Raw genomic sequence first — 12,954 nt, forward strand, 5'->3', positions numbered from 1 at the left:
AATTGTGCAGCCACACTTGGAAAACGTACTATTTTGATCACCGTTCTTTAAAATGGATAGAGCTAGAAAATACGCAGGAATGGACAACCAAAATGGAGCAACTTTCCTTAGTCATTCACATTAGAAAAAAGGTGAATGAGGAGATACATGGTAGGTACGTACAATATTAGGCATGACTTGGAGGAGCAGGAGTTCAGAAACATTTTCTGTCCAAAGTCAGGTTTCATTTTAGAGAATCCCAGAGGCTGTATACAAGCCATGGATGGTACCAAATGGAAAAGGGGTGAGGCAAAAAACTCTAACATACCTGTATATTTTAGCTGAAAGTTCTTGCATCTTGTATTTAAGCCTTAGAATAAATAGTTCTGCCTTATAGAATTGGAAAAAAAACCTGCACTAAAGCTGAGAAGGCAGTGACTGGTCGTTGGGGAAAAGGAGGTGGGCTCAGTTGAAGGTAGTGGGATCTTTTGTGGAAAGCAGAGAGCAGGGTTGCTCCATCCCTTGAGCTTCTGCACCCTTGGCGTGAAGAAAGGAAGTGGATAGGGGGACACTTCTCCCTCTGTCCTCATACTGGTACCCAGGGTCCTCCCACAAAGCTGAACAGTGGAAGATTTAATTGCAAATGCTATTATGGCTTTATTCTTTCAAATTAATGTTTGTGGTGTTTTTTAAACATTTGTTCAATTTTATCTTTTGTGAACTGCTCCAAGAGCCTTGGCTATTGGGCAGTATAAAAATGAAATGAATTAATTAATATAATTCAGGACAGATAAAAGGAAGTATATCACAGAGAACGTAGTTTATCTCTGTGGAGGACTTTGCTTTATCTCAAGTTGCAGTGATGGCCACTGACTTGGATTAGTCAAATTCATGGGTCCTCAAACTACGGCCCGGGGCTGGATCCGGCCCACCATGCCCATTTATCCGGCCCGCCATGCTCATTTAGACCTGCTGTGCGCGGCCTGCTGCCACCCACCTCGTCCCGTGCGCGTGGAGGCAGCGGTTTGCTCACTCAGAGAAAACGATCTCCAAGCGAGCAAGCGGCTGCCTTGTGCGCCCGCCTCACAGCGCGTGCCCACCCGCGGCTCGCCTTGCCTCCGCTCACCACGTGCCGCCCCCGCCTCAGCGCGTGCGCCTGCACCCCCCCCCACCGTGTCGGCTCCACCTTTCTGGCCCACAGCCAGCACCGGCGTCTTTCAACTGGCCCCCTGGTGGAAAAGTTGGAGGACCCCTGGTCAAATTGATACGGTTATCAGAGGCTTCTACAAGATAGCTCCATGCTGTTTCCGCCGTTGGGAGCTGTGTACCAGTTGCCGGGGGATGTGGGCAAAAGCGTGGTTGCCTGTTGCACTCGTGCCCCACTTGTGGACTTCCTACAGGTGGTTGCTTGGCCACTGTGCTAACGGAATGCTGGACGAGGTGGACCCTTGATCGGATGCAGTGCTTTTTTGCATTCTTAGTATTATCTGCCTCAAAGGATATTGACTAGACTTGAATAATAATTTAATTGCTCACATGAGACATACAAAAGAACGAAGACTGAATTGTTGATCTCAACCAAATGGCAAAATAAAGCTCTTTTAAATTGCTAGGGCTATGTAAACAGGCAGATCTTCACAGTAGGCACCTCCATTTTCATTGTAATGTGAAATCCAGTAAGTCTACGACCCTTTGGTATATTTTATTTCAGATTTGTTTCCCCCAGCTCCTGAGTCTTAAAAGATTAACAAGATTTATTGTGGCATATGCTTTTTAAATTAGAGCTCACCCATCAAATGAGAATAACTTCAGGATAATCCTTCGTGCTTCCAATAATGTCTATAAAAGCTAATGCTGTAATAAAGGTGTTAGTCTTTAAGGTGCATCATGCCTGTTTTGTTGCTCAGGTACACTGTAACAGGAGACTTCTGTGATATTTCTGTGGCATATGCAGGTACATTTACCCTGGGTGGGCTGGGGCTGGGCTGGTGTACTTGGCACCAAGCAACGGTTGTCAAGGCCTGGAATGTTGTGGGAAAGGAGGGTGACAGTTAAACTGTGGAACACAAGGAAAGGTGTAAACTGGCAAAGGGAAGGCAGTGGTTCAGGGATCCTTTAGAGTGGGCTTATTGAGGCACCTGTGGTCTGAAGTCAGAGACTGGCAGCAGAATTTGGCCTAAAGGCTGTGAGCGGTGCAGTTGAATGGAGAACAACAGCAAGAATTTCTTTCTGCCCAAGGTTCCCTGATTCCAGAGTGCATGGTGAGCTTGCTTAAAGGAAACCTAGAACTCTAAGGGGCAGAAGGGCAATGAGGAGCAGGGGAACGGGCAGGATGACATACAGATCCATCATGTCAACATGGCACCCGAGCAGCAGTATCATGTGGGATATGAGGGATGTAGAGAACCAAAGCGTCAGAATACTGTCCTGGATGGGATATATTGTCATATATTGAGGATAAGTTATTTATCCTTGCAAAGTTGTTTCATCCTACGCAATTGAACCATACCTTGCACTTGTTACCTATCTTTTGGCATTACAAATTAGATCAGGGAAAATAAGAATTGGAAGTCTAGGCAAGTATACAAGCTGTGAATAGGTAAATTACCTGAAGATACAAACCTGTGGCACTCTCTGTGGCACTCTCTGTCTCACTGTATCAAGCTGGGACTCCATGGTGCCAAGCTATTACAAGGACCTTGGGAAGGGTAGCTGGTTTGGGGACAAGAACGGAGGAAATACTTAAACAATTAAATTGTGGAAGAACATAAGGTAGAAACTGATCTGGCAGCTGGTGGAAGGGCGCAGCAAGGCATAAGAGCCTGGGCTGCAAGGCAAAACTCGACACTAGAATTGATTTTTAAGAATTTGGAAGCTGTCTTTTTCACAAGTCTCCAGTTCAAATGGAAGGCCAGCACGCCCAGATTAAGGAAGGGATGGAAGGGGTGGTAACCTGGGACTCATCATAGTAGGGGATCCACCAGTAGGGTTTCCATATTGCCCATTTGAACAGCTATACTCAGCTTCTAGATATTCTAGGTATTAGCATCATTATTTGGCCTGTTTAAAAGCCAAGGTAAGTGACAAAATGTACAGGGATTATTCAAACCTATCATTTTATGAGAAATGAGTTTGCTGCCACTTTCCAGGATTTTTAGTCAGTGAATGACGCTTGAGCTGTGATTGATATTTAGGGAAGTTGTAAGTCTCACATAGAAATTTGGCTATTGGGTGGTGAAGCAAAGAAATGAATTAATAAAAAATATGGAGAAAGTGCTGGTAGCCATACAGATAATAAGTACTGTGTGGAACACTCATCTGAAAAGGGGATATTTTGTTTCATTATGAACATCCCCTTTACCCTTTTACTTGAGGAAAAGCGATTGGTGATCATTAAAGAAAAAGCTAATCTGGCTTTGATCGGGCATTAGCAAAAGTTACCAGCACAAAACAAAAGGTAGCATCAAGAAAAGGAGTTTGTGTTCTTTCTAGCTCAGCTCTTATGGCATGCAAAAATATAAACAAATCAGTGCAAACATATACCTCTGGTTTCCCTGCCATGGCTCACATTGTTTGCCATGAGAAACTGAGACACAATATTGTGACATACAAAATAGGTCTCATGGAATCAGAATAGTTTGAAGGAGTCAGAGGGCCACTGGGTCCAACCCCCTGCTCAGTGCAGGACCCCAGGTTAAACCATCCTTCTCAGATGGTTGCTTCCTGAATGTCCCTGGAATGTTTCATAGTATTAAGACATGAGTGTGTGTGTGTGTACAGAGGCCCACCTGCATAAGATTTCAGAATCATGCAAATGACGCAATTGACTTTTATTACAAGTATACGCAATGTTAGTCTTGGGCAGGAATGTAAACCTTGCATACCCATTGCAGGTCACTACCAGTAGAGAATCTTTTCAATCCATTATGTGCTATAGAATAAGAAGGAGGAAAATGCAGATGTGTGGATTTTCGTGTGTTGCTAGGCATGCAGGCTGCTGTCTTGAGCTGGTCAGTTGAAGTCTGACTTCTCTGTTGCTTGCAGGGACCTCTTCTCACTTCCAGTATTCCTCATGCATATGCAGATGAAACCTGGATGGCACTAGGCTGGGGAAGTCTGGCCAACTTACTAGAAGAGAACAAAAGCACTTCACTCTTCTGCAGTTGTTGTTGGTGTGACTGGCTTCTGATTAAAGCGGCCCTCAGGCCAAGTCTTCTCTTCATAAAAAGCCCCAGGAAGAAAGCAAAGTTATGTTTTATCCCATCAGGAATTTGGTCCCAAACCTAGGCTTCATTCCATTTCTAAAGTGCAGAAATTGGTCTTTCCACTAGTGAAGCCTTGCTAGCAGGTCCAGGAAGGGATATAGTAGAGAACGTTAAGCAATGCTGGGCTAAGAAAGGACATCAGACTGATATATCTTGTCTTTCTCTTCAGGGACCGTTTGTTCTTTCTGCAGCTGCCTACCCAATTAAAGTCAGCCTCAAGATGGGAATCCTAAAAGTTCTAAGATGCCTGATGGTTTTTCTCAATGGGGTGGTGTTTGTGAGTATTTGAGAACATTGTGCACAAGGAAAAAATTGTTCAGAATATGCCTTGCTGGCATGGACAAGGGATGCCTAAACCCAAAGTTTCAACAAGGCAGAGTGTCTCCCTCATTTTCTGAAACCTCAGATCTCTTTCCTGTCATCTGAAATTGGTAAATCAGCAAGCGCTCATAACTGTTTATTGTGATGATCTGACCGGCAGTATTGAGTGAAATTTACCACACAATAAGACTTCCAAGGGGAGGAAATTTGCCATAGTAAGCAGAAGACAATGCATGCACCTTTGCTACTCGTTACTGTCAGATTGGCAGGACCAAGGAGGGAATTCATCTTTACCAGGTGCATCCCCAGCCTGTGCTACAGCACCTTACTGAAATCACAGCAGGTAGACAGAGGCAGTGATGGCAGTAGGAAGATCAGCAGTGTGTGGAAATGCCAGGTGTGCATGGCCTATGCCTGTGTTTTGGCACAGCCAGTCTGGAAATCACTAAGCCCCACTATACCATCCTGGCATGAGGCAGAGAAGTAGAGATAGACGCAGCAGCCCAGTTAAACATCTTCACCGGGCCTATTTGCCCAGTCACAGTTCAGGTATTGTGTTGGAACAGCAAATATTATTTAGCATAGATAGCCTTAGAATCAGCTATGTTGCAGCTTAAAGTCTTTTGTCTTTCATCTTGCCAGGAAAGTTCTGGAGGACCTGATCCATTCTGGAGTTGTTCTGAAAAGCATCAATGCCACGCAGTCATGGGCAATAGCTTTGCTAATCTACTGCTGACTGCAGTCTTACGGCATCCACAAAGGAACTCTTGCATTCATATTCTGGTACTTTAGCAATAAACCAGATGTGAATCCTTGGAAAATAGGGGTTCTGTACTTACCGGTTCATTCCTTTTCTTCTCAAGTGAAGGTTACCAGATAGCTCAGAAATGTTTTACTGCCCAGGGTCAGAAGACTCCTAAGTTTTTCTGGGCCCCCCACCCTAAATCTTCCATCCATGACAGAGAATCTGAGGATTCTGTCTTACCTGCAAGGGTGATCTCCTGAGGAAGCAACTGCCACTCTCGGGAGAGGTTAATGCTTCAGGGAAAACACTGTACTTACTGGATGAGGTCCATAAAATTAAAGTGGTACCCATAAGAAAAGCTGGTGCCAAGGAAAGGACTAGCTAGCTGGCTTCCATTGCTTGAGAAAAAACAGATACTCACTGGTAAGGAGAGCATTTCAATTTCTTTCCCACAACTGGCCAGGAATGTAAAGCAGTGAATCCTAGGCTGGGACACAGAACTCCACCACCAAAGGTTCCCTCAGAGGAGGCAAGAATGTTCATTTCATCAAGGATGTCAAACAGGTGTATACTGATACCCAGCTGGTGGTCCTGCAGATCTGCTCAAGGAGGGGGCATTTCCCAGCAGGTGGTCAAGGCTGCCATTCTCCTTACCTATGCAGCTATTCTCAGGCATGGTTGGTTCATGAAATGCTGCTGTCTGAGGCAAAAGACAAGATGGAGCTGCTTCCCTTTCCACAAACAGAAGCCAACTGGACTGGATTGGCACTTTTGTCTTATTTCAATATTGCCAGTATTGCCAATTGTTTCATGTCTTTTGACTGCAGCTGAGAGCATCTGGCATGAAGGCCAGACCCTGGTAGCACACATGGTTGTGTTTTCCAGCATCTCACTGGCTTTCTCACTCCTTACCATCTGCTGCCCGGAATGACTGCTTCACACAGCCTGATACCAGGATCAGCCCTGCTCTTGGAAAGATATGCAAGGTGTTTATCAGGGAATGCATACCCTTAACCAGCTGGCTAGAGAGGCCAAGGTGCTGTGCTACCTGTGGAGCATAGTCCTGTCAGTGAAGAACTTCACTGATCTCCAAACATCTAAGGAGTAGCAGTTCTTCTTTAGGGGGATTGATGACCAGAAGCAGAAGGAGTGAAATTTCAACTCCTGTGTCCTATGCAGTGCCTGTCCTTGTCGATATGAAGGTGGAATCTGGATGGAGAACTAGCATTGTCCTGGTGGGAAATGCATAATTCCTTCTCAAAGGAGAGACTCCTGTTAGGCTGAGGGGACAGTAACTAGAACAGTCATTTTTAAGACTTGGGATCTTAAGTCTACATGTTAGGTAATTGCCTCCTCTGTACATTATGTTTCAGTTGGGGGGCCTCTGCCTTCTCTGTTTGGGCATCTGGCAAATCGTCGACCCAAGTGGGATTCAGAAACTGCTCTCCAATCGGTACCTGCAAGCAGGGTCTTACATCGTTGTCTTTCTGGGAGTGATGCTCGCATTCATGGGTTACGTGGGCTGCTATGGAGCTATATCTGATAATCCATGGATGCTGTGTTATGTAAGTGGAGTGGGGCATCTTGGGAATGAAAAGTGACTATTAAGAGTGGATTGGGAGGGATTGCTGGCAGGGGGAGCATCATGATTACAGGGGGACAACCGGGCCATGTGCTAGATGCAATGACTATGGTTTGTGCAGTACTAATTATTGCAGAAGGTGTGGATTAATAATCTGGGGCAAGTCATTTTACAATCAAAGGCTGCTGGCCACCTTTGAGGGTCACTGGTTGGGTTAACACTTGTGTAAGTTTTAGCATTGCAGACTAGAGGGGCTGGTTTCATGCTTGTCCTACCTGCTCTTTTCATTCCCCTAGTTCTGCGTGACCTTGCTGATGCTGCTCATGGTGGAGATTACAGTTATTTCACTCCTTCAATTCAAGGGGAAGAGAAAGGTAACAGCTGAGCCTAGCATATAGCAGTAGGGGTGAGGGAGGGCAGTAGATGTAGCTGTTCTCTCCATTAATCCCCAGTTCTTTGTTTCTTCCTTTGTTGCATCGTGAGTCACAAAATAGGTATTTTTTCCAGCCCTCAGGACTGCCTTTTCACTTGTGTGTGCCAAGATTTACTGCAGTGTTCCCCCACTTGGTGCCTTCAAGAAGTGTTAACTACAACTCCCATGATCCCCAGTAGTCAGGCTGACTAAGGATAACGGGAGGAATTATAATCTGACACCACTGGAGGTCAACAGGTTAAAGGATGATTTAGTGGCTGCAGTCAAGGAAATAAAGAGGATGGTTTAATTAAATTGAGTTACTAGGTGGTACACAAATCCTGCAAATTAATGACTTTTTGTAAGCTCTAGTAATTGCATAAATATGGTGCTACAGAGAGAGAGAGAGAGAGAGAGAGAGAGAGAGAGAGAGAGAGAGAGAGAGCATGAACCAATCATTCTAGGGTACCCGTCATACTTTATAATATTTTCTCAGGCAGTCTTGGATCAGAATTATTCAATTTCTACCAGCAAATGCATGTTATATGAAAGTTTTCTGCTGCAGGCAAATATGTCCATTGTATGACTAGTCTGGATCAGAATATTCCCTTATGAGCACAGCATAGTGTGGAGGTTTGCCCTATGTACATGGCCTGAAAATAGTAGCATCATACAGCAAAGAAGAATACGAGAAATATTTTTATAACCATTAGGAATGGGCCTCTTGTAAAATTAATGGGTGTTCAATGCCCATTGATTCAGCATAATTTATAAGACAGCGTGAGTTAGTGTGCCATGTGAACCTATGATGGAATTGTTCATGTGACTTAAGTTTTGGTTATAAACTACCTTGATAACTTACGGCTTTTAGCTGGGGTTGTTTGATCCCTGTTTTCATGTTGCCCAAATATGTGATCCATTGTGTGTCAAGCCAAACTGCTTGAAGCAACTGGGCAAAAGCAGCAAAACTCTCTTGCAGCTCTTGCCAAGTGACTACTTGGTGAGCACTGGTGCTGGATTCCCCCAGGTGCCCAAAGAGAATTTGGAGATAATTGACAGAGGCTTCCCTCCTCTTGCAGGAGGACAAAACAAGCCATGGCAAGTCTGGAAGGGCTTGTGACAGTGGGGGAGCGGGGACTCTCCGTCTTCCTGCAGAAGCCCATGGGTGACCTGTGGGAGGACCGAGACGAGAGGAGGGGCACCCTGCTCATGATGGGCCAGACTACCTGCTGCACAGATTAGGGGAGGGATGACCGCTCAGGTTTTGTGAACCCAGTGTATTATTGCTGGAGAAATCTATTTTATTCTCACTACAAAGAGGATTTTAGTGGAGTGCAGAGGGGACAGGGACATAGATAGATGGCAGATTATCAGTCCTATGAGCCCTGGCTCTGCTACTTCACTGGGTGTTGCCCTTGTTAGCTGGACAGAATAATTCTGCAGTATTTTCTCTTCAGGTCCAGCAGGATTATATCTGGCGTTTCATGAAGGACAATTATCAAGGCGACCTAGGCTCTGATGCATTTTCTAGAGCTTGGAACACCTTCATGATCACGGTATAGTTCACCAAAAAGAGGCTGTATTCACTTTATAGCTCTAATGCAATTTCAGAATGTTAAAAGCCACAGCATTGCAACATTTATACTGTTTTCTTTCACTATTGAACTCACAATAAAATGAAGTTCTGAAAATTCTTATAACAGTAGCAGTGAATATTGCCATTTTAATGAGAATCACCTGCTTCTCCTCTTGCACTCTTGAGACTACAGAATCATGTCCATTTTAATAACATGAAATGCATACATTCACTTGTTTATCAAATAATACATAAATCTCAGACATTGTAGACTGAAAGAGAGACTGTAATTTATGGTTGCAGTGATTCTTAGAAACCCAGATACCAAAATGGCCACAAAGAAATCAGTTTCTTTGTTTAAATAATGCCTTGAGAACTAGGTGGGATAGCTATGCAGTGTAGTACTATTGGTAAGAGCAATAATGGATGTTTTCATTTTCTCTTAGTTTGAATGTTGTGGCGTTTCAGGACCTGATGATTTTAAAACTAGCTTGTATTTTCTGGAAAACCAGCCAAAAGATAAATGGCCTGAAGCTTGCTGCACTCGGGCAGGTGTTGGAGAGAGTGCACCTATTCAGAACTTGATGCTCTGCAAAGATGGACGTAAAGAGTATTTCAATAATAAGGTGAGGGTATTTGCCTAGCTCCTTCCTGTGCACACCCTTAATGTTTCCACTTGCTTGGCAGAATAATCAGAAATCAAAGAGACCCTTTACTGTCAGAACAAGACTGCTTGTCAAGGAACCTCAGAGAATTCAATATTTTCAATTTCCCATTTCTCCCTGCTTTCTGTGGCACTTGAAGTAATACAAGATTTCAGGGACTGGTGGCTACTTTGTCAAATGTGTGTGTGTGTGAGAGAGAGGGCGGGGGGGAAGGGGGTTATGCATCTGATGAAGTAGTCTGCAGTTCCTGAAAGTCTATAATATAATATGAATGTAATTCCATGTTTGTTTAGACAGAAAACTGCCCTACAACTCTCAGCATTTCTCATCCAGAAACAGATAGTGGTTGGGGAATGCTGGGAGCTCTAGGAGTCTTTCTGTCTCAACATGCATAAGTGGCTGCCCATACCCCTCTTAAATCCAGAGTCTATGGGCATCCCATCAGATGTGAGAGGAGCACAGAGATTCGAATTGCCTCCTCACTCTATTCACCCTCCAGAACAATGTGGCCATCAAAATGGTTTGCCTGTGCTCATGAAAAGGAGGGGCTGAAGCATGGCAAGGATTCCTCATAGAATGGTATTGCATTGCTCCTCCTCTTCCTGACTCCTGGGAGGCCCCTCAGCTGCAACCAGCAGCAGAAGGAACCATGCCAGCTGCAAGGTGGATGGAGGGCCCTCTGGAGAAAGAGTCTCCTCTGTGACCACAGAGGGCTTTCAGAGGTTGCAGTGGGGACTCTGACTTTTCCTATGGCTGCTCAGACAGCACCTGCCAGCCTTAGGATTGTGCCCTTGGCCTTCAGATGCCATTGGATTTGTGTGTGTGCACATGTGCATGAGCTTTATAGAAGATCATGCCTGTGCCTTTTCAGCTTACATGCCCAATTCTCTACTGGAATTTCATCTATCAGTCACAAGTACCAAATCCTAGGCAGCTCAGGAGACCTCGTCCAGTCCAAGACAAACATTTTGCCTGAGCTGGGCTTTACTTTTCTTCTGAATAAACAATTGGGTCATGATGAAAAATCTGAAGCTGAGACCAGATTCAGGGGTTGGAGAAGGTTCTGTAAAACCAGTTCCAGTGAAAGTATTACTTTTCGCCGGTTGCTCATGTGTGGGAAATAGAATGTTGCTATAGCACATGTGCGCATGTGCATGGTGTGCCCAGCATGGCTTTCAGATAGCTAGCAGGCTGTTCAAGCAGGTCTCTCTTATAGGCTATCTGTGTTGTGCTGTCCCTTAATTGTTGCAATGTAGACATCTGCAAGCCTGCCACAAATTGTCCTACTCATCTCTGTATGGTGCTTGTCTGTTGTGAACACTTAACATCACTACTAAACTTTTGGACATCTTTTTCTACAATGTTGTTTGCATGGCTAGAAGAACTGTAATGTTCTTTTAATGGAGCTGCACTGTAAGGAAGACGTTCTGAAAGCCATTGGTCTCATACAGCACTGGGGATGACTTAGCACAAAAAATTATCCTCTGAACGGGCTGACACTACCTTGCAGAAATATTCATTACGGTTTGTTTTAATTCACTGTAGGGCTGTTTTGACGCAGTGGCCCAGGTAGCTAAGAAGTATGTCGTCAGTATCGAGGCTGCTTGTTTTACATTAATAGTCATTCAGGTGAGGCACTTTTGAGTGAATACAAGAAAGAAGCTTAATCCCGCCTTCCAGGGACTAGGTGCATCATTCATAGTGTACCATGGCTAACACATAGCACAGTTTAATGTGCCCAGAAACAGGTATTTGATATAGTGGTTTTTCTTTACCTGTAAGTCACCTTGGAGCAGTGCTCCCTAATGATGGCATAGACATTAACAATAAATACATTGTGCTCTTGGTGAAATTTGTTGTTTGCTCAGGTTTCCCTGCCACTCAGAAGCAACATCCCATTGGCATATCCATGTGACTAGAACAATGATCTGGGTGCGCAGCATGTCATTGGCTCCACTCACATGGATTCAACATATATGATCGGAACAACTTCATAGGAAATCAGGAAGAAGCAGCACCCATGTTCAAATGGTAAAATATGCATTTGAGTGCACAGTCTTTTCTAAACCATTCTGATTTTCACTCCTCCTTGCTTATCTCATGACCACATGTAAACTAGATCCTTCTTCTTGAGAGAGGCAATGAGTTGGATCCAAGATCTCCTTTCTGCAAGAAGAAAGGCTCTACCCATTGAAGGTCCCTCTGCCTGATATTTTGAGAAAGCCACCCCCACTGCCCTCCAGCACAAAGTTCATCCCATTTAGCAGGGTCTCCTGACTCTGCCAAGTACTTTCAGTGAGCTGGAGGGACTGTCTTTAGAAGGAGGGTCAGCGAAGTCCACTTCTGTTAGTGCAGTTGATCCAGTATATATCTGGATCTAGCATGTTGTGCTTCTGTTTCCCAAATGGCTGCTATGAGCTAGCCTAAAGGAAAGCCCCCAAGGCTGGAGTGGGGAAGGCAAACCAAGCCACCTGCTTCCAACAGGGAACGATGTGGATGCTGGTCTAACATGCCTGTCTTGCTTTTTGTTTCAGCTACTTGCCACATTCTGTGCATGCTGCCTCTGCTGCTTCTTGGAATATTAACACTTGAGAGAATAACAAAGGCTATGTAAGTGCTTAATCCAGAATGGCTGCCTTTCCTTTACCGTGTATTTATTACCAGGAGGGCAGAAATGCCTGATTAATCAATCAAAAGCAGAACCAATACAAGAAGTTGGATCCAGGCTAAGTTTAATGTAGTTCCCACCGAAATAAATCATGCAAGTTAGCGATAAGCAAATCCTAAGTCAGGCTCACGGATTTCAATGGGAACAAAGTTCATCTGCATCTTAGCCTGGGTCCAAACCAGGGGATAGACAACCCTTTCCCTTTGGCTAGAAATGCTAACAATGTTGATGTCTCTCAAATAGAAATCAGAAATTACACGCTGCCAAGCAAGCAGGGCCAGCTTACCCACCAGCAAAATGAGGTGGCTGCCTTAGATGGCAGATGCAGTAACTGGGCTGTGGGCGCAGGCAGCAGCAGAAGCAACCTGCTTCCAGCCATTCCCGGTGAGACCTCCCGCCCATTCCCTTCCCCCTGAGCTGGTGTCAGGGACACAGGCTTGCCGTTAGCCTGGGCGGCTGGCCTAGTTGCCTTTGCCCAACCCAGCGCAGACAGTGGCTCCAGGGAAGGCATGTAACTGAACCTGCAGAATCCAAGCCAAAAGGCCCAGCAGGCGCCACATGCAACACCACCACTGCATTGCAGCATTGGAGCGGTGGGGGAGCAGGTCCTGAGCAGAGTGGTAAGTGAGCACCAGTGACGTGTTAGAGAACAGAGCTTAACTGGGTTTGCACGGAAACTTCCCCCAGCCCACTAACTTAGCCTGCTGTTCTCAGGTGTGGTGGAGGACTCTGTCCCATTGC

The 12,954-nt window shown here is 45.0% G+C and overlaps 2 protein-coding genes across 2 annotated transcripts in view; one reads left to right on the forward strand and one right to left on the reverse strand.

Annotated features, from left to right (window-relative positions):
- The window catches only part of LMOD1 (leiomodin 1), a 61,971-nt gene extending 53,981 nt beyond the window's left edge, over window positions 1–7,990 (reverse strand). Inside the window, exons 1-2 of the mRNA XM_044447458.1 lie at window positions 7,979–7,990; window positions 6,601–6,605 (exon numbers count right to left, since the gene is read on the reverse strand). The gene's annotated coding sequence lies outside the window, so the exon portion shown is untranslated. The remainder of the gene's footprint in view (window positions 1–6,600; window positions 6,606–7,978) is intronic.
- LOC123031954 (tetraspanin-18-like) lies at window positions 6,507–9,524 on the forward strand. The gene is made up of 5 exons (XM_044447485.1): window positions 6,507–6,545; window positions 6,684–6,875; window positions 7,189–7,266; window positions 8,762–8,860; window positions 9,327–9,524. Exons 1-5 carry the CDS (start codon window positions 6,507–6,509, stop codon window positions 9,522–9,524), a joined length of 606 nt encoding a protein of 201 aa, XP_044303420.1.
- The last annotated feature ends 3,430 nt before the right edge of the window (window positions 9,525–12,954 follow it).

This window comes from Varanus komodoensis, unplaced genomic scaffold, assembly GCF_004798865.1.
Source record: "Varanus komodoensis strain SLA01 unplaced genomic scaffold, ASM479886v1 scaffold52, whole genome shotgun sequence".
Lineage (NCBI taxonomy): Eukaryota > Metazoa > Chordata > Lepidosauria > Squamata > Varanidae > Varanus > Varanus komodoensis.

Bases quoted from the DNA above. Each gene is read 5' to 3' on its own strand.
- LOC123031954 (XM_044447485.1), top strand. From the start codon at position 6,507: ATGAAGGTGGAATCTGGATGGAGAACTAGCATTGTCCTG. The intron at 6,876-7,188 runs GTAAGTGGAGTG...TCATTCCCCTAG, and splicing joins ATCCATGGATGCTGTGTTAT to TTCTGCGTGACCTTGCTGAT. The intron at 7,267-8,761 runs GTAACAGCTGAG...TTTTCTCTTCAG, and splicing joins AATTCAAGGGGAAGAGAAAG to GTCCAGCAGGATTATATCTG.